This window comes from Schistocerca cancellata, chromosome 9 (assembly GCF_023864275.1).
Source record: "Schistocerca cancellata isolate TAMUIC-IGC-003103 chromosome 9, iqSchCanc2.1, whole genome shotgun sequence".
Taxonomy (NCBI): domain Eukaryota; kingdom Metazoa; phylum Arthropoda; class Insecta; order Orthoptera; family Acrididae; genus Schistocerca; species Schistocerca cancellata.
This window is the reverse complement of record NC_064634.1, coordinates 80,100,198-80,121,282: the sequence shown is the minus strand read 5'-3', so window position 1 is coordinate 80,121,282 and position 21,085 is coordinate 80,100,198. Positions and strand designations below refer to the sequence as shown.

General features: G+C 39.1%; 2 protein-coding genes across 3 annotated transcripts in view; one reads left to right on the top strand and one right to left on the bottom strand.

Annotated features, from left to right (window-relative positions):
• LOC126100519 (serine protease inhibitor I/II-like) overlaps positions 1–21,085 on the top strand; it is a 154,417-nt gene that overhangs the window by 65,374 nt on the left and 67,958 nt on the right. The window contains exon 4 of one of the 2 annotated variants that reach the window (XM_049911130.1): positions 4,428–4,992. The exons of the other annotated variant lie outside the window; for it this stretch is intronic. The gene's annotated coding sequence lies outside the window, so the exon portion shown is untranslated. Of the gene's footprint in view, positions 1–4,427; positions 4,993–21,085 lie in introns of those variants that run through there. 2 annotated transcript variants of the gene reach the window in all.
• Positions 1–21,085, bottom strand: part of LOC126101191 (protease inhibitors-like) — a 76,429-nt gene that overhangs the window by 895 nt on the left and 54,449 nt on the right. The window contains exon 4 of the mRNA XM_049911887.1: positions 8,889–9,008. Coding sequence (XP_049767844.1) covers positions 8,896–9,008 — 113 coding nt within the window. The 3' untranslated portion in view covers positions 8,889–8,895. The remainder of the gene's footprint in view (positions 1–8,888; positions 9,009–21,085) is intronic.

Sequence of the window (21,085 nt, the reverse complement as noted above, 5' to 3'; positions counted from 1 at the left end):
AAAAACAGTTTTTATATGCAAATTTTTAATAATTTTATTTTTCAAATAATAATTTGGGTATCAATCAAGATTTTGTAAGAAACTACTGAGATCTGACTCATTTGTGAAAAAATTGAAGTGCAGCACAGTAGTGTGTAAGAGTAATAAAATTAAAAAATCTCAGTTAAAATAAAAATTCCAAATCATGAAACTCAGTATTATTATAATTCGTTGTCTTTAATCCATTGTATCTAATTTAATCTGTCCATCTTCAAAAAATGAAAGCCACAATTAGTTATTAATTTCAAATATCTACTTCTTAAACTCATTATTAAACCCCATACAAATTTTTCTCCATCTACTATTAAAATATTCGCATCCAGTAATATAATATAAAACATTTACTTGTAGCTCACTATTTTTTTAAAAAATTTGGGTTGCTTGCATTATTGAGCTTCTTGAGTAGAGGCTCCACTTATATAGAAAAAATGTTATTAAGCATTTTTTTTGTTTTTCTTATTAAATTGTATGTATCATACACTTCTGAAGAGAGAGCAGAAACCATATGCAATACACTGGAATTGAAGTATTTGATTATAAATGTAATAATAATGAATCATTTTTTGAAAGATTTCTTGAAACCTTCAGCTGCCATTCTTTTTATTTCATGTAGAATTGTGCAATTCTGACCTTAGGATATTTTCAAGTATTTTATGGATGATTTTTTAGTAGTAGGTTATGTCATATACATAGTTTCTCCTAATATAGTGTGAGCATATTGGATTTATTTTATGAGCATAACATGGTGCCTAGGAGCAATGACATACATGACGTAATCTACTACTAAAAAATCATCCATAAAATACTTGAAAAGGGCCTAAAGCCGAAATTATACAATCATACATGAAATAAAGAGAATGGTGGCTGAAGACTTCCAGAAATCTTTCAAAAAAATTCAGCACAATTGTTAACCCTATCACATTGAGAATTACAGAATAATGAATAACATCCATATGGCAATACATCTATTTTATTTTCCAGAATATATATTTTGTAATCAAAGGCACTCATTGGGTTTTTGTGTACCTCAATTGAAGAAATTTGATGTTTCATGCTTCATTTTAAATTTATAGTTCTGTACTGTTCTATGCTGTTGAACAAATAATCTATATAATCTTCTTAGCTTATTTTATTTTAAACAACATGTTTCTTAATACCATTCGATTTTTTTCTATCTGGTCACCAACTTTATAAGCATACATTTTCGCTCTCAGACCACAAAATTCTTCCTTTACTTTTCTGTTACATTCATTTCTTCTACAACATCCAATTTTTTACAACTTTCTTGTTTTCTTGTGAAATATATATCTGCTGGATGGTCGCTAAAACCAAATTTATCATATTTTAATTGTATTTTAATTTCATAACTGTATAGTCAAAATCATACATCAGCTCTGTAGATGAATCAAATACTCTCATACCAATGCAGACAAGTTTATTAAACAAAATTTTAGTTTTATTCATATGAATTGCACCAACATTTTCAAAAAATATTGACCTTCCTTTGAAGTTTGGCTTTGCCACAAATTTCTCACGTTTATCTCCATCTGAAATTCGTTTTATATCTACTCTTTTCCTAATATTTTACATCGTTTTCCCATATACTGAAATATCCATCAGTTTGCTGAAATCTTTTTCACACAGAGGTGACTGTAGTGTCAATTTGTAGGGAAATACATCACGTTTTCTCTCGGATAGTTCGCTAGTGCCGAATCGCATCGTATGGAGCGCTATCAGCACTTGCGTTAAAACCGAGCGAGGTGGCGCAGTGGTTAGCACACTGGACTCGCATTCGGGAGGACGATGGTTCAATCCCATCTCCGGCCATCCTGATTTAGGTTTTCCGTGATTTCCCTAAATCGTTTCAGGCAAATGCCGGGATGGTTCCTTTGAAAGGGCACGGCCGATTTCCTTCCCAATCCTTCCCTAACCTGAGCTTGCGCTCCGTCTCTAATGACCTCGTTGTCGACGGGACGTTAAACACTAACCACCACCACCACTTGCGTTAAAGATGGCTGCAGTCACTGGACCCGAACATGCTAGCTGTTTGTTTTGTTTTTAAGAATCGAAGTCAGCGACAACAGCCCAGCAAAATTTTTGTACCAAGTGCGCTAAAGATCCTCTAAGCAGGCCTACAATTTATGAGGGCATAAATGTATTGTAGAAATAGGGTGCTCAGTAAGTTTCTCCATGACAGACCCATCAATGGAATAGTGTACGTCGATACGTTACAACAATTTTTGATACCACAGATCGATGAAGATGACCAAGAACGAAATGTGTACTTCATGCACGTTGGTGCACCACCCCTCACTACCTGGCTCACGTCTGGGATTTTCTCAGTGACCGCTTTTCAGGTCAACGGATTGGTTGTGATGCTCCAATTGCATGGCCCTCACTTCCCAAGACCTGACACCACTCGATTTTTTTAAGCGGATTCATCAAAGATATCGTGTTTGTACCTCCTGTGCCAGCTTCTCTACCTGAACGTAGAGCAAGAATTTACACCATCACTGAGCAAGTTACACCTTCTATGATACAGTGAGTTTGGGAAGAAACTGCCGGCCAGTGTGGCCGTGTTGTTCTAGGTGCTTCAGTTTGGAACCGCATGACCGTTAAGGTCGCAGGTTCGAATCCTGCCTCGGGCATGGATGTGTGTGATGTCCTTAGGTTGGTTAGGTTTAAGTAGTTCTAAGTTCTAGGGGACTAATGACCTCAGAAGTTAAGTCCCATAGTGCTCACCATTTTTGGGAGGAACTTCTGATGGGATGGATGCAGGATAACCAATGGAAGACACATACAACATCTTTAGTTTAAGGGAAAAAATCGTTTGTTTCCCTACAAAATAACACTAAACTCTGCTCTATATCTTCTTTCAATACATTTATATGAATTTTTAAAGTTGTAAAGTCCTTTTTCAAACACTTTATACTGTTTAAGGTTTGTATAGTGAACTTCATAATTATTTTCATCGTCCAGAGAAGCCAACTTACTTTCTTTAGGTACAGGCACAATTTTAGTTTCAGGAACTAATGGTATGTCTTAATGTAAATCAGGCAGTTCTTTAGGATATTTTAGATCTGCTTGAAACACATACCCAGTTCAGTGTCTTATTTTTTTAGAATCCTAAGATTCTGGACCATCCCATTCAAATCCCACATAGTGTGAATAAAAATCTCTCGGTGTACATGCCGCGTCAATTCAGGATAAAACTCCAAGCTTTCGACCACTACTTCCATGGTCGTCATCAGGGCTAAAACTGACTGTCGTGAAGTAGCGAGGCAATCACTTTTATATGCAAGGGATGGCTTATGATTGGCTGGAATACGTCATAGCAACAGCGATATAACGCGTAGTGAAGTGGTGCCCTCTACTTCCACAGATGTAGTTTCTATCCCGCGTTGCTTGCAGCGCCATCCCTTGAATCCGGAGGTAAAGTGCAGGAAGTTTTTCTCTGTGTAACTGTACAGATTGTTTTCATCTAGATATGCCAAGTAATTTGACAACTTTCTTACATCATAATCTTTCACAACACTGGGATGTACCACCTCTTATTCCTCATGTAATAATCGTAGTGGTTGTCCAGTCATTTTTAGCATTTCATTTCAATTTAACCCAGGTGCAGGAAAATTCCAAGATGGAACATGTCATACTCATTTATACAAGTTTTTCTAAAATTTTCATACGATCAACCAATAACAAAACATCAGTTTAAGGTTACAAATCATGATAGTCACAAAAAATTATATTAAATTTTTCCCAAACTAATTTTGCATGTTTATAATCTTCATCATTTATTTCACAGTCATTTAGGTTTTTGTAAAATTCTTCTTTTGCTGGAACTGTGTTCCTTCAAATTTCTTCTAAGAATCCTTATAATAATATGGATAGACACCTTTTCTTATCACTAGATTGAATAAATCATCTGGGAAAAATTTCCTAACGTTTCTCATCTTATTCTTCCATAAATTCGATGACACTTTGTCAAGACATAAAGCCATGAATGTAAATATGTCAGTAAATCTCATCTTCAAATTTTCTGTTGTCTTGCCAAAACTAATATGTCTTCATTATTGGGTATCAAATCTATTGTTTTTTATCGTAAACAAGTTCTTTTATGAACTAATGAGAATCTTGTTCTGTGAGATCATGTACAGAAATTGCTACAAAATTAGAATTCTTCAGTTGTATTGCTACAAAATTAGATTTCTTCAGTTGTAAATTACATATATTAAATAATAGATTTATATATTTACCTCTTAAATAACCATGATGATGAACTATCTTATTATTTTTTGTGTAATACTGTCTACATAATGAGAATATTTTAGATCATATATGTCTTGACTGTTCTGCAAGCATTAATGGTCTCATTTCTTCAATTTCAGGATATCCTTCCAATTTCTTCAAACCCTTTTTCCATGTGTTCACTGTATTTTTTAAGATAACTTAGTCCTTGATATAAGACTTGATCCTTGTCTTTATCAGTGTAATTGATATAGCAATAAAAAATACTTGGTTCACATTTTTTATATTTCATAGTATACAACTTGTGCACATTTATTCTTATAATAATAAATAAAAAGTATAAAATCAGTTATTTAAGTTTAATTTTGTTAAATTTATCTTTTTGTTGCTAAGTTTATACTTATTTTTTAATATATCCTTGTAATATCCTCTGTTAAAATCATACTCTGATAGTACAGGATAATTTTGAATAAACTTAAAAGTTTTTTTTTCATTTTTGGATTTGGTGACAATTAGGCACTTTTAATATCAAAATCTCAAAATCTGCATAAATAACAAATGAAACATTCTGTGTATGTTGATAATTTTTAAAAGTTATTGAGTTACAGATGAAGTGGAGAATCAACACATCACAAATACATTTTACTTTTTTTCAATTTGCCTCAAAACAAGCATGGAAATAATTTTTGAACTAATCATGTGAATTTTCACCATTTTTGTAATAAAACAAATTTATATGTTTCTTTTTCTTATGTTTTGTTATTTTTAATCGATACACTTGATATTTTTCATCAAATAAATAAACATCAAAAGGTTTATTAACTTTAGCCTCAATTTTTGAAATGTTATCAACCACTATGGCAAATTCAAAATTTTCAAGTTTCTGATCAATATCAGCCCTAACATTTTAATGTTTCATGACTCTATCCATATTTTCATTTGCATATACACTGTAATTTTATAGCCCACAGAAAACATTTTTGATTTTTATATTCCACAGTAACAGATGCTTTTTATTTTTATTTTTTTTTTTTTGGCTTTTCGATGTAAGATGTGCCTCTTAGTGGAACATATCTATAAATTCCTAGTTTCCCACCAATAATTATATTTAATGTCCAGCAACAACCATGAGCCTGAAAATTAGACATTTGTGTTAAAATATTTTGTTTCCCTTCCTTAAATTTTTTTAGACATATCTTTTTCTGTAGTAATCCTATAATCTTGAGTTTGATGCCTAACTCTCATAATTTTATTAATGGCCTTATTTTCTACTCCCAAAAAATAAAGAAAAAATTGAAAATTTCGCTTTTTTTATGGATAATTTTGATAAGGTGAGCTAGAAATAAAGGTTGGGATCGTAGATGTAATCTGTAGGTTCTGAGTCACCTACTCAAATTATATATATAAATTATATACAAAGTTATCTCAACTTTCAATTTCGTTAAGAGGAAAAACGAAAATTTAGCTATCTTTACATATGATTCATATATACAATGTAAATAAGTGACTCAGAAGCAACAAATTCTATCTACTAGTCTGTATAAGACCAAATACCTCACTGTGAGCACAGAGAAAGATGACAGAGCTTTAGATATAGATGGTAAAATCTTTCAAAGAGTTTAAAAAATTCAAATGTCTAGAGGCAAAACTCAGTGAAAGGATTGAGATGGAGCAGGAAATAATGAAAAGAATCCAGGCAGGGAACAGGACAAGGTTTGCACTTGGAAAGCTACTGAAGTCCAAGTTTCCACAGAGATCCACAAAGATAAGTATCTACTGGACAGTAATACAACTCATCGTCCTATACAGAGTAGAGACCTGCACTATAACACTCCTAACATTTCAGAATGCTGTTATGAGGCAGATTTTTGGAGCAATAAAAGATGGAAACAAACTTAAGATAAAATGTAAAACCGCCAATTTCAGGAATTTTATAAATCGTTGCACATTGGGGCTCTGATTAGAGAGAGGAGACAGGTGGTACAAGCACATAGTGCATCCAGAAGGCCAGATCACCAGTCAGGTGCTGGGAGAAGACATGAGAAGCAACAGACCGATGGGAAGACTGCAGCAGAGATAAACTGATGGGATCAGAGAAGATGTGTTTACGATGGGACTAACTGGAGAAGAGTGCATGGACAGACCTAGATGGAGGAGGCTGATTGGCGAGGCCAAAAACCGACTGCAGTTTGTGGGGCCAAATTAGTAACTAACTAGGTAGCCAACTAAGTAAGTATGTATGTGTATCGTACAGAATACAGTGGAAGAGCGACACAACGACCATATGCTGAGCTGCTCCACAGTGACTGCAACTATATCACAGTAATTTTCCTTCTGTGTTTTGTGTTGCGCATTTTTGTTATTGTATATTACAGGTTTTCCACTATTTTCAAGGTATTTTCACAGGAACAATGGTATCTTGCCTAACGAATTGAATGAGTCATAGTTACATTATTACTTTGTAACTATCCACTGCAAACCATAGGCACCTTATACCAAAATACTAGAAAAGTATCCCTGAAGAATTGTTGATGGAGTTTGGGTTTACCCTGTCTATATCTCAATTTGTATAAAGGTGGGATAATAGTATGTATTTGTGATACACTGTTTCAGTTTCTGAAGCACAGAATTCTCCCAGATAAATTGAAGTTTTATGGAATTGCTGGTACAGCTGACCAATGGACAATGTCACATCTAATCAAAACAATGCAGAAACCTGTACATAGTAATTCAAACAATATAGTCCCAGGACATTGTTCTGCATGGAGAGAAATCATGAATGGGGTTCCACAAGGATCAATCTTAGGTGTACTATTGTACTGATATATGTAAACGATCTTCTGCCAAATGTACATCAAGAAGGAATAGTTCTTTTTGCAGGTGACACTAGTTTTGTAATCAGTCCAAATATAAATAAACAGAAGAAATAACAAGCAATGTTCCTATAGCAGTTTCACCCTCAATTTTAAAAAGCTACCACATATTCAGCTCTACACATTTAGGGATACCAGAGCTGATTTTATGTTTCTCATAAATTGCGTTTTCTCAGGAGAGAGAGATGCCACAGAAGTTGCTTACATTTGTTCTGTCCCCTTCCATATGTAGAGGATGAATTATGAGCGTGGTCGCCCACCTGGAGGTCTTTCGCTTTCCCAAAGCTGTTTAATAATTGCAACAAGTTTATCGATTGCCTGTCCTGCATACTTTCATAGCTCAAGAGCCATCTGTCGTATATGTAGATGGTTCCTTGTCCCTGAGTATGTTGATGATCTTACTGATTTCCCCCTACGTTGGTAGAGATGAACGAGGATTGATACTGGAATTGCTTTCGCAAATGATGGGATCCCTGGAGACCCGCAGTTGGTGAGACATTCAAAATAACTTCCTACAATCTGACAATTACCTTCGTCACTGTGAACTAGTTTCCCTTTGGAATCTTTGAAATGTAGGTTTAGGGGTTTGTATTTGATCACATTGTGCTGTATGTATTTATGGATGTTATGTGATATTTTTTAATGTCTTTCTCAATCAGTACCTATTGATTCTTATCAAAAGCAAGCTTCACCCCGCTGGTGATTTCTGATCCAGATTTTCTCGCGTTTAGGAAGCTGATCCTATTCGCTTCATTTTTCTCCCAATTCCATTTCTGCTAGGCATCCTGTCTTAGCTTTACTGGCGCATCTCAGCCATTGTCCCATTAAGCATGATTTCTTGATTTCGTGCATCAGACAGTGCCCTTAAGTCCTGTGGCTGTACCCTATTGTGGTTGTTCTCACAGACCTCCAGATTTATAGTTTGCAGCTTGTAGGTGAATCCTTGGACGCTGCTTAGCTTGTCTCTGTCAAATTTATAATTTTTTCTGGGGCTAATCTTCTTGGTATATCTTAGAATTAGTCTAACTTTGTTATTGGAAAAGTAATTATCCGAATCTACACTGGTATTTCTAACAACCATTGTGTTCTGGATCCTTAGTTGCGCTTTCTGTTTAATAGCAAAATGGTCAACTTGGAATTCGCCGAGGTTGGAGATTGGAGGTGTTCAGTTCTTGTCTTTTATGGCAGGTGTTTCAAAGCAGGTGACTTCAGAACCAGACTGAATGCTCTGAATTGTTATTATTGCTATTATTATTATTATTATTATTATTATTGTAACGATCACATATTATTCACATTTGTTTTATTTTTACATGTGTTTGTCCAATAAACGCGACAGCAACCAGGAGAGCCATGTGCTGACCACGTACCCCTCTACACAGCATCCAGTAACGCCATTGGTGGACGATGAGATGGGGGTCGGTCGAATCCTACCCGTCCGGGGCCAGAACGCAGAACTTTCCTTTTTACCTCCCATTCACTCTGCTGTTTATTTTTATTATTGTACATTTTTCTGTTCAGGAATTTTTGTTTTTATGTAATGTCGTATTCAATGACGTTGTGCCAATAAAAAATATATTCAGTACATTACAGATTCTCGACATACTGCCGGTTGCAACAGCAATCAGCACAGGAAAGGTATTTGTTTTAGTCTATAACCGCATTTTTTTTTATTTTGCCGATTGGTAAACAATATACAACAATAAATACAAGCATGTAGGTACTCACAGCAGTACTAATTCTCTCGTGGGCAGTCTATGCGAGTGCACACTGTGGAACGGCCGTCGAGCATACACTGGCACAGGTTGCAGCCCCTCTTGAAAACCGACCCCGGAGTGCACGCGATAGCTGCAACAGGTGAACACGCTCGCTAGATACTCATACAGCTGGTACGCGACAAATATGCAGGCTGTTTTCCACAAATTAGGGAAAGATCACAAAAAAAACTGTATCAATTCGGCAAACGTAAAGTAAGAGGGCCGGAAGTAATGCTGTTACTAAATTACGGCTACACGATAAATACCGCATGCAAACCAGTGAAATCGCAGTTATCTGTACGTACGAGGTGCATTCAAGTTCTAAGGCCTCCGATTTTTTTTCTCCGGACTGGAAAAAGATAGAAACATGCGCATTGTTTTAAAATGAGGCCACGTTCATTGTCAATACGTCCCAGAGATGGCAGCACCGTACGGCAGATGGAATTTTACCGCCAGCGGCGAGAAAGAGAACTGTTTTAAATACTTCAAATGGCGACGTTTTCCTTACTTGAACAGTGTGCAATCATTCGTTTTCTGAATTTGCGTGGTGTGAAACCAATTGAAATTCATCGACAGTTGAAGGAGACATGTGGTGATGGCGTAATGGATGTGTCGAAAGTGCGTTTGTGGGTGCGACAGTTTAATGACGGCAGAACATTGTGTGACAACAAACCGAAACAACCACGGGCTCGCACAAGCCGGTCTGACGACATGATCGAGAAAGTGGAGAGAATTGTTTTGGGGGATCGCCGAATGACTGTTGATCAGATCGCCTCCAGAGTTGGCATTTCTGTGGGTTCTGTGCACACAATCCTGCATGACGACCTGAAAATGCGAAAAGTGTCATCCAGGTGGGTGCCACGAATGCTGACGGACGACCACATGGCTGCCCGTGTGGCATGTTGCCAAGCAATGTTGACGCGCAACGACAGCATGAATGGGACTTTCTTTTCGTCGGTTGTGACAATGGATGAGACGTGGATGCCATTTTTCAATCCAGAAACAAAGCTCCAGTCAGCTCAATGGAAGCACACAGATTCACCGCCACCAAAAGAACTTCGGGTAACCGCCAGTGCTGAAAAAATGATGGTGTCCATGTTCTGGGGCAGCGAGGGCGTAATCCTTACCCATTGCGTTCCAAAGGGCACTACGGTAACAGGTGCATCCTAGGAAAATGTGTTGAAGAACAAATTCCTTCCAGCACTGCAACAAAAACGTCCGGGAAGGGCTGCGCGTGTGCTGTTTCACCAAGACAATGCACCCGCACATCGAGCTAACGCTACGCAACAGTTTCTTCGTGATAACAACTCTGAAGTGATTCCTCATGCTCCCTATTCACCTGACCTGGCTCCTAGTGACTTTTGGCTTTTTCCAACAATGAAAGACACTCTCCGTGGCCGCACATTCACCAGCCGTGCTGCTATTGCCTCAGTGATTTTCCAGTGGTCAAAACAGACTCCTAAAGAAGCCTTCGCCGCTGCCATGGAATCATGGCGTCAGCGTTGTGAAAAATGTGTACGTCTTCAGGGCGATTACGTCGAGAAGTAACGCCAGTTTCATCGATTTCGGGTGAGTAGTTAATTAGAAAAAAAATCGGAGGCCTTATAACATGAATGCGCCTCGTACAGTACCCAAGCATCGCTAATTCTTACTCCGAAGACCAACAAGTTCAGCGCATGGAGTGCCTGCTCCATTTTCCAACCTGGGCCGTGTCGCCATTTGCAGTGTTCTTCTGCAGTACCTGACGGTGCTGAGAGCAGCTTTCACAAGACTGTTAGCTTTCAGTTCCTACATGAATCATTAGACGCCATCATCTAACTAAAGCACGTCGCTGTATTGCTGTTCGCCGGAGCTACAATCAACATTGAAATTATTTGTATTATACAAAACTATATTTTCGATTGCTCTAATTTTTTGGTCCACATGGCTATGGCAGAAGTACTCGTAGTAATATTAGTTCAAATTTCATCAGGAAGGAGAGCATTCATGAGTTTCAAATGAGTAAAGCTATACATTAACAGGCGTAAGCTGCCACTACAGGCCACTTGTATAGAGAAAGCGTTGTACCTAGAAAGCAGAGTACCTTGCAACACATGGTGTTTTCTGGTCAGTACTTCAGTTTAGCGATCGATTTTAGAATCACCATTTCCTACAGGTCCTCTAGTCGTTAGACATGAGGTCGTGTTTTGCGCAGCATTTGTAAATATTTCGCGTTCTACATATTTAAGTGCTGTATAATATATTTCAGCTATTTGGAATGTATTGTTAATCCTTGAGGTACAGTGAATCACTTTAATATTCGGACATTATGATATGTTAACCTTGTAGCATCATAATTTTATTCGTAATAAAACAAGCAAAAGATATAACCAAGTATTATATACCGTGATGTGTCTTGTAAATAATAACATAAACTTTATTAACATAACGAACATAAGTTCTTTTATAATACTACTTAAATACAAATTGGTCCTATATTCACGTTACTTTAATATTCGGACACTTTGCAGAACTAATCATTTCAAGACAAGGTTTTGTGGAACATTAGATGTTTCAGTAACTTGTCGGGTAGCCATTCTGTTTTATCACTTCTTTCAAACGCTGCGGCACATTGCAAATGATCTTTTTTCAAATAGTCCGCGTGTACACTGTCCCATTCTTCTTTTAATCGCTTCATTGTTTCCTTGGACGATACTGGTGTTTCTCTAATACGTCGCTCCAGTCCTCCCCACACATTATCAATGTGATTGAGATCTGCTGATTGAGGTGGTGGCTGTAACACGTTGGGGCAATTGTACAACAAATATTCCTGCACAATGCGAGCCTTATGTTTTGGGTCATTGTTCTGGTAAAACTTCAACGTGTTTAATATCCCCATGGTTTCAGCACATTTTCGTAAATTGTTCTTTAATATGTTCAATCAGACATATTTGTCCACAATACTGTCGATGAACACCAGTTCGCCTGGTCCAAAAATCGATAAACAGCCCCAGACAAGAACGCTGCCACCTCCTTGCTTTACAGTCTGTTTAACATTTGTGACTGTAAATTCTTCGTTGTTCTTTCACCACACCATACTTCGTCTACCCGACCCAAAAACGTTAAATCTACTTTCTTCGGCAAAAATGATGTCGTTCCACCATATTTCATCCTTCGTAATAAACTCCCTGGCAAAAGCACAATCTCTTCTTTCGATTATGTTCATTCACATACGGTTTCTTCCTGGCCACTCTTCCGCTGTAGGCAGTTCCATTCACTGCTCTGCGAATCGTTTGAGGGTGTATCGCCGCGCGGAGTGGCTGCACGGTTAGATGCGCCATGTCAGTGACTGCGCGGTCCCTCCCGCCGGAGGTTCGAGTCCTCCCTCGGGCGTGGGTGTGTGTGTTGTTCTTAGCGTACATTAGTTTAAGTAGTGTGTAAGTCTGGGGACCCATGGCCTAAGCAGTTTGGTCCCTTAGAAATTCAGACGCACTTGAACATTTGAGGCTGTACCTTCTTGCCAGTCTCGTTTAGCAGCTCTCGTGCTAATCTGGGTGCACTGAGTGCAGGATCCCGGGTTCCCGGGTTCGATTCCCGGCGGGGTCAGGGATTTTCTCTGCCTCGTGATGGCTGGGTTGTTGTGTGCTGTCCTTAGGTTAGTTAGGTTTAAGTAGTTCTAAGTTCTAGGGGGCTGATGACCATAGATGTTAAGTCCCATAGTGCTCAGGGCCCTTTGAGCCATTTTTGAGTGCAGGATCCCTCTTTATTTTCCGTGTTAGCTGCCTCTTGTCTCGTGCATCCAGCTTGGGTGGCTGGCCCTTCTGCGGTATAGAGTCGACACAGTCCTCATTTTTGAATCGTCTGACGATATCTGCCACAGTACTCTTACTTATCTTGAGTGTGGCAGCAATTTGTCTATGTGATTTACCTTTCGCGTTGTGGAAAAATTACAAGCTGTCGTATCTCAAAACTAGTATTAGCTTTGCGTGGCATCGTACCGTCTGGACCAGGCTGTTCCAACCGAGCTCCAGGGAGCCGGAGCGCTCCGGAGCGCTCACTGCGGCAGCTCAGAGCCCTCGTGGAGGGGGAAAGCGAACTCACTGCCCCCTGGCCGCATGCAGCCGCAACTGACGCAATAATCCGTGTTCAATGACAGCTATGATTAGCCGCGGGAGCCCTGTACCTCTATTGGAGGATACCTTTCTATTCATTGAGAGGGATGGTCGTCCGCAGTGTCTTGTGTGTCATAAAGTAATTAATTCTGCGAAGAGGTACAATATACAACGACATTATACACGTCTTCACGCAGCGCACTACGATCAGGTAGAAGGCGTTGCATGCAGAGAACTGGTGGCCAGGCTTAAGAACGACATACCAGGAGACGTTAAGTTTAAAAACGGTTTCGTAATACGGAGGGTATCAAAACATGCAACATAGTTCGTGATCTGTAATGCGTTTATAATTTTCAGGTGAATGAGAGCGGAGAGAACACTACTGAGTCTGCAAATCGAGCAAGCTGCAGGGTGGCTCACATCATTGCGACGAGTGCCAAGCCGTTTTCGGTGGGACCACTCTTAAAATCGTGCATGGTAGCCGTTGCAGAATGTTTGTTTCCAAGGGAGGTGCTGGCAATTGAAGGGGTTTGCCTGTCGAAGCAAACAATGTCTCGTCAAATCCTAGACATGGCAGCGGATTTAGAGACACAGCTCAGGAAAAAAACGGAGAGCTTTGTTGCATTTTCGCTAGTGCTTGACGAAAGCACCGACATATCGGACTGTGCTCAGCTTGCAGTTTTTGTGCGTGGAGCTGCAAGTAACTGAAGAACTCTTGGATGTGGTACCACTCGATTACACCGCAACAGGACGTGAAATTTTTGAAGCTGTTTGTGAATCAGTGGACAATATGAATTTGCCGTGGGATAAGCTCCATTCTGTAGCGACAGACGGTGCACCACAAACGATCGGGTGTCACCAAGGTTATGCTTCTCGTTTGAAAAATAAACTCAGGGACGAATTCGGGAAAGACATGTTGACTCTTCATTGTTTTATTCACCAAGAGGCACTGTGGGCTGAAACAATAGAGCTAGGTGGCGTAATGAAAGATGTCGTGAAGTGTGTGAATTTTGTGCGGCGTCACGGTATGAATCATCGCCAATTCAAAGGATTCCTGAAAGATATGGAAGCGGAGTATGGGGATATACCTTACCACAGTACTGTTCGTTGGCTGAGTCGGGGAAAATTTCTTGATGTTTTCTTTCCCATTCATGAGGAAATAACCCTTTTTCTCGAAATGAAAGGGGAAGAAATGCGTTTTCTGAAAGATATCAAATGGATATCAGAGCTGGCGTTCCTAGCTGATATAACTATGTATCTAAATAATGTAAATCTGTCATTGCAGGGCAAAGGGCAGCTAATAGTTGACATGCACGACCAGATCAAAGCGTTCCTGCAAAAGTTACGTTTATTTGAGAGGCATATGAATAATGGACATTTAACGTTCTTCAATCGTCTTGCTTCTTTAAAACTACCTGAAGGTACTACTTTCGGCGATTACCAAGCAAAGTTAAAGTAGCTTATCACGTCGTTTGAAACACGATTCCGAGACCTCACTAGTTTGGAAATGGAACTTAAGGTGTTCAGCATTCCTTTTTCAGTTTCCCCCGATGACTTGTCATCATCACTTCATTTGGAGATTATTGATTAGCAAAATTCAACTTTGTTGAAAGACAGGTGCTACAACACGTTGGATTTGTCATGATGGTATCGTTCATTACAGCAAAAAACATTTCCCAAGCTTCACAACAATGCTGCTCAGATCATGGGCATGTTTGGATCTACGTATTGTTGTGAGCAGCTTTTCTCAGCAATGAAAAGAGTAAAAAGTAAGGAACGATCGTTTCTTCAGGATGCAACAATGAAGGCCATCCTCCGCATTACCGCTGTGAACACTTTGACGCCTGATATTTTCGATCTTTTAATGAAAAGAGAAGTCAAGCTACAGAGGCCCAATAAATTTAGTATGCAATTTCTTATAAAACAGTTGTTTCTTATTTATTTCCTGAACATCATATTTCCTGGTGTAGCATGTCACCACGTCTTAGGAGCTAAAAGTATGAGGTTGTCGATCTTGTAAGATGCAACTGGCACATCAAAACGCTTGCCTTGCCGCCTGCCTCAGCCTGCCGTGCCACCTGCCGGCGTGCGGGCCCACTTGAATGGTCACAGCGAGCGACACGGCTCCCTGGAGCAGGGAGCGCTCCGCGGCTCACAACGGAGCCGACGAGCTGGAACAGCCTGGTCTGGACACTCGACCGCGCTTGTAAACACACACTTGCCTTCTGACTCGAAATATTTACCCCGGAGTGAACGGTGAAAACAAGTGCGGTACAGTCATCTGTCAGGATATTAAAGTAACGTGACCACCGAAGAGTGCTTTATTTCAATCCTATTATTTAACAAGTGGTATACGTTGTGTAAACATCATTCATACTATTATTTACAAGACAGCTACCTTCATATAATACGTGGATATATTATATTTTACTTTTATTCACAATACAGTTATAACGCAGCAAAGTAAAAATCTCTTAGTTCCGAATATTAAGGTTATTCACTGTGTAGAATTCCATGGTGCCATGGTGAGTAAAATGCTACATCAACCTTCCCATCCCCCCCCCCCCCCCCCCCCCCCGAGACTGTTTTGAGACTACTTAATATCTCGGACACGACGCATCATACGAAAAAGGTGTTCTCGTTGAAAAGTTAGTATTAATAAATGGGACGTCTGTCTGTGCTACAATTGGCCACCTTCTAACTATCTTTCCTGCGTGGGCGGGGTCAACTTTGTGTTTTCAAATGCGAAGCTCTCGTTTCTATTGTACATTAGGATCCTACGCTAAAAAACTCTAACCATTGTTTTCCATTCGTGGTATACGGCGCTGTAATTGACATGTATCACGGGTCCCTCTTTTTGCAATTAAGATACGACACATTTGATTCTTTGTTTCATTTAGTATGCAAATGTTAATGGTTGTGTTCTAACAACCGATACTGACGTTCAAACGTTACTTGAATGTTGCAGATGTGCTTGTACAGTACCAATAATGTACTACACGTTGACATTTCTGACTAATAAGCTACTTGAGTGGTACCGTAGTTCTCTGTTCCCTATGGGGTTGATTGAGTCGAATCCCCAAACCATGCTTGATTTCGGTAGCCCCTCTCGAACCCCGCTATCAGGGCGACTGATTTCGGTGTGTGTTTCCATCCAACTGTCGTAATTCTTGCGCTGGCCGCTAGGTGGTTACCGGCAGAATACAAGCCACAACCATTGTAAAAAGGTAAACTGTCCATGAAGTGATGGTGACAGGGGCACCTGCCATGGATACTCAACGAATTCAAGCATTCCACTGGTGACAGACAACGGGACTCACCGAAATCAAGCCTCCCGATTGGAACTGAAAACTATTACTCGTACTTCCACGTCGTTGTTCCTGGATCACGTTAAACGTGGTTTCTCACCAGACACTAAAAAGGCTAACAATAATGCACTGTGCAGACAAATTTAAAACACTAAAGTAAATCTGTAACACAAATATCAACCGTTATAACACAGAGATTCACATATACGTCGTAAATGAGACGTAGAATCAGATGCGTCGGTTCTTAATTGCAAAAACAGGCACACACGATGTTTGTAGATTACAGTGCCGCCTACCATGAATGGAACACAATCGTATGATTAAATCGTACGTAATTTTTTAGCGTAGAATCCGAATATATAATAAAAATGACGGGTTCGCATCTGAAAATACAAAGTTTCCGCCGGCCACACAGGAGGGATGGTTAGGAGGTGGCCAGTTATAATACAGACAGGTACCGCCTTTACTAATAATATCTTTTCACCTAGAACACATTTTTCGTACGATGCAACATTTTCCAGTCATCGAGTTTTCTCCTGTTAAAACAAACACCCTGCGTATTTAGAACTATTTATATAACATGTGGACACTTTAAGTCGTAATTCATCGGTCGTACACCACCTTGCAGGTCCACCTTAAAACAGAAGATGGTTTCCTACCAAGGAACACGTGTTACTGTCAAATGAACTGAATTTCTTTAATATCTTAACTATTTTACCTGTTTTGAAAATGGGAATTTGTTTTAGTTTACAGTATCTTCTATTTACAAACGTACTAGTGACTGATTAATTTCATTTCTGCTGCTTGTCATTGCATTCGGCTTTCTTTGTTGTATTACACTGGTCAACACTCATTTTCTTGCCAAGGATATTTGAGTGGCTTTAGGATGGGTTAGTGGTGCTGATGACGAATATAGCAACCATTTATGCAGTTTGGCTCTAGTTTTTGAGATAATGCATGATTTATTCAAAAAATTAGAAAAAATTGCTAATACTGAACTCGAGCGCTACAAACTACAATGAAAAAAGAAAACAATCTTTATAAATAGCTTCTATGAAAACCTGATAGGCATTTGTCCACGTATAAAACATAATTGAAAAGTTTCTCTATAAGAACATCATTTTCCGTCCATGACGAACCGCTTCCTGCACGCTTTCCTTTTATAGGTCTCTTCAGAACAGTCACGTTGCAGATTCCAGCAATAATCTGCCATCATATGCCTGTCCCATCTTCCTTTATATATTTCCTCTATTCCTTTCATATCTTGATGGAACCGCTCTCCTTGTTCCTCACTGAAATCACCTAGATTACGAGGAAATCGATCCAAGTGGCTGTGAAGGAAGTCCAATTTTATGCTCATGTTAGCTCCTAAGTTTTGAAAGTTAGTGAGCATGTTTTTGACCAGTTCCTCGTAATTGGGAGCTTTATGATTGCCCAAAAAACATTTTACAACAGCGACAAAACTGTTCCAGGCCGATGCTTCAGTGACAGTCATGACACTTGTAAAATTGGTATCGTTGATGAGCCTGCGAATTTGAGGACCATCAAATATTCCTGCCTTAAGTTTTTCACTACTGAGTCCAGGGAACGTATTGCAGATGTATGTGAAGCAATTACCATTTCTGTCTAAAGCTTTGGTGAATTGCTTCATTAGTCCTAACTTAATATGTAATGGTGGAAGAACAATCTTGTCCCTACTAACGAGAGGTTCATTAATGATGTTTGCTTCCCTTGGAGGCCATGTTTTGTGCTTCCAATGTTCGTGCTTTGCCCTACTATCCCACATGCAGATAAAACATGGGTGCTTTGTGTATCCACTTTGTTGTCCAAGCAAGAAGTTCACCATTTTCAAATCAACACAAATCAACCACTGGTGCTGCATATACTGAATTTTCTGCAGAACCATCTTGATGTTAGCATATGCTTCACAAAGTTTTGTTGAGTGGGCAATTGGAATAGATGCGTAACGATTGCCATTGTGTAGGAGAACACATTTTAAACTGCTAGTGGAACTGTCTATGAAGAGACGCCAGTCCTCTGGTCTATATTCCGGCAGCCCCAATTCAAGTAAAAGTCCAGGTATATTGCTGCAATACACTATAACCTCTTCTTGGTTGAAGTATGGAAGAAGGTTTTCTTCTCTCGTCCGGTAAGCTGTTATTTTAACACTTGGATGAAGACAGTTCTTTTCCTTAAGCCTGGATGCTAAGAGCTCTGATGCTTGCTTTGAAAGATTGAGTTCTCGTATCAAGTCACTGAGCTCCTTCTGGTCGAACTGCTGGGGTTGTGTCTCACGTCCTTCGTATTCCGAACCACTACTTGTACATTCCTCGCCGTGCACCTCGTCATCTGATGATGTTAGCGTGGGTAATGTTGTGAAGGTTGGTACAGGAACATCGTTGCTGTGCACCACCGGTCTTCTTGCTGACTCCAAATCGGGATATTCCCACTTTCGTTTTTTGAACCTATTAAAACCTTTCACATTAACAATGCAAAAATAGCAATCATCTGTATGGTTCTTCTGCTCTCGCCATACCATAGGCACTCCGAAGTTTAAGCTTTTCCTTTTTCGTTTTGTCCACTGCCGTAAGCACTCCACACAGCATTTACAAACTTTATGGGGTGCCCACGCCTTGTCTTGATCTCCAAGTTTAATTCCGAAATATGCCAGATACGCTTCCTTCACAAAAGGAGTGATATTCTTCCTGTTCTTTTGAAGAACGTATTCACCACAAATGTAGCAGAACTCATCTGGATGGTTCACGCAAAGACGGCGTGAAGAACTCATGTTTTCCTAAAACAAAATTGCACAAATACTAAATATTATGCAGAACTTTCTTGTATTTGCATGTCAATCACATCCAACAAACATCATTAATTGTTTTGTGTGAAATGAATACTCACCTCTTATTTGCTACGTCACGATGAAAAGGTTCTATCTCCTTGAAGCTGCACTGCACATGTGTGTGACTTTCGACTATCGCCATTTTGCTTGTTTACACTGAACGCTACCTATCGGCTGTTGCGGGGATTACCTCGGCCAACAAATGAATGTCGAGTACCGCCGAATTCAAATCTGCACAACCCTCAATATCTTCAACACACGCACCGCACAACAGGACTGAACACATGCTGACAGTGTGATGTTTGCATGATGTAATCCTCAACCACACAGATGCACTCCCTGAGCACAATTGTTTAATAAAGATAGTACAATATCACTAATTAAAAAACAGGTAGCAAATACATTACACCATATATGGACCCTGCAGTCGATATTATCCACATGAAACTCTCATTTCCACAAATAACATATATCTCAAAAACCAGAGCCAATTTGGAAAAAGTACAAATATACTCGGAATGAGTATCATAACAATATCCCATTTTCGTTCAAACTTCCCTGGCAACGAAAAAAAAATTTATTTTGTAGAGCTGTGTTATCAGCCCATATTTTGTCTTCATTAGACTGTTTACTCCTTTCAACAGGTCATCTAGATCTCACTTACACAGAGGATAGCAATTTCATCATGGAGTGTTAATCCTTGGTATCCTTTTACACTGAATTTCACTCCCGACATTTTATTGTTTTCCGTCAGTGGTTCTCCGACGTACAGGTTATGCAGCACTGGGAGAAGACTGTGCCTATGCGATACATCCTTTCCAATTCGAGCACGTTTCATTTGGTCTTCCAATCTTATTGACCCTCCTTGGTTTTTGTACATACTTTACATATGTTTTTTATAAAATAACTTTTGCGGCTGACAATTACTGTTTTTCTCCTTTTTTTGGAAGATTCGTTTCTGATACCCGAAAAACTGAAACATTATTTTCAACAAGTATTGTGCCCTGTAAATTATCTGAGTTCTGTTTACGATGTGTGAGTTGCCGCATAGGCGGACTACTAGAATACAAGAGGTCAACAGAATAATGCAGCTATTCACACATCGAAAACGTCACGCGTAAATAAACGAAAAGCTCAGTTGAGAATGAAAATTGCTAACCCGAAGCGAGTCGTACAAGAAATAAATGAAAGAAAATCGTCGCTGGCAGCAGGAAAAGTACTTAACAATGAAAATGGGCATTGCTATACCGCAGCAGACTTTCACCAATAATTTCTAATTAACAAAGGTTAAAGTACTGCGTGTTTTCGAAAACATTTTGAAAAAAACAGTGACAGACTTTCACAGTTGTAGTTAGAAAACCGTCTGGATCCCATAAATCACGTTGATTGATGACCGGTTTAAATCCAAAGGTAGACCATCAGAGGGACATACGGATAAAATGTAACGATGCAATAACAATAAAACGAAGTTACATGCAGAGTTGATGTGCTGAGGTGAATCCATGGAACAGCAACTGTAGAAGCATCCAGATGTTGTCAGCTGCTGGAGAAGCAACCATGTGCTGTGGTTAAACAGCAGAAGCTCTGCCCCTAGTCGTCTCCACACATCAGCATGTCCAGTATAATGAGTTGAATACATGATAAAAAACTTTAGTTACTAACTTAAAAATGCTATGTATTTATACTATTCGTTGTAAGATTAGTCACTATTATATTTGCGATCCAAAGAATGAAAACATAATATAGCATACAATAAAAAACCGATGACTTAGACTGCCCTCCATGGAACAGTATATACATACAAGAAGTCACTGGTTATTTTGGTTAATGTGCCTACAAAATGTTAGGTTACCATCTTGCTTATCATACCAATTATTTTTTTTAATGTATGCTATTTTATTTTTGTACAGAGTTTCAGGGAGAG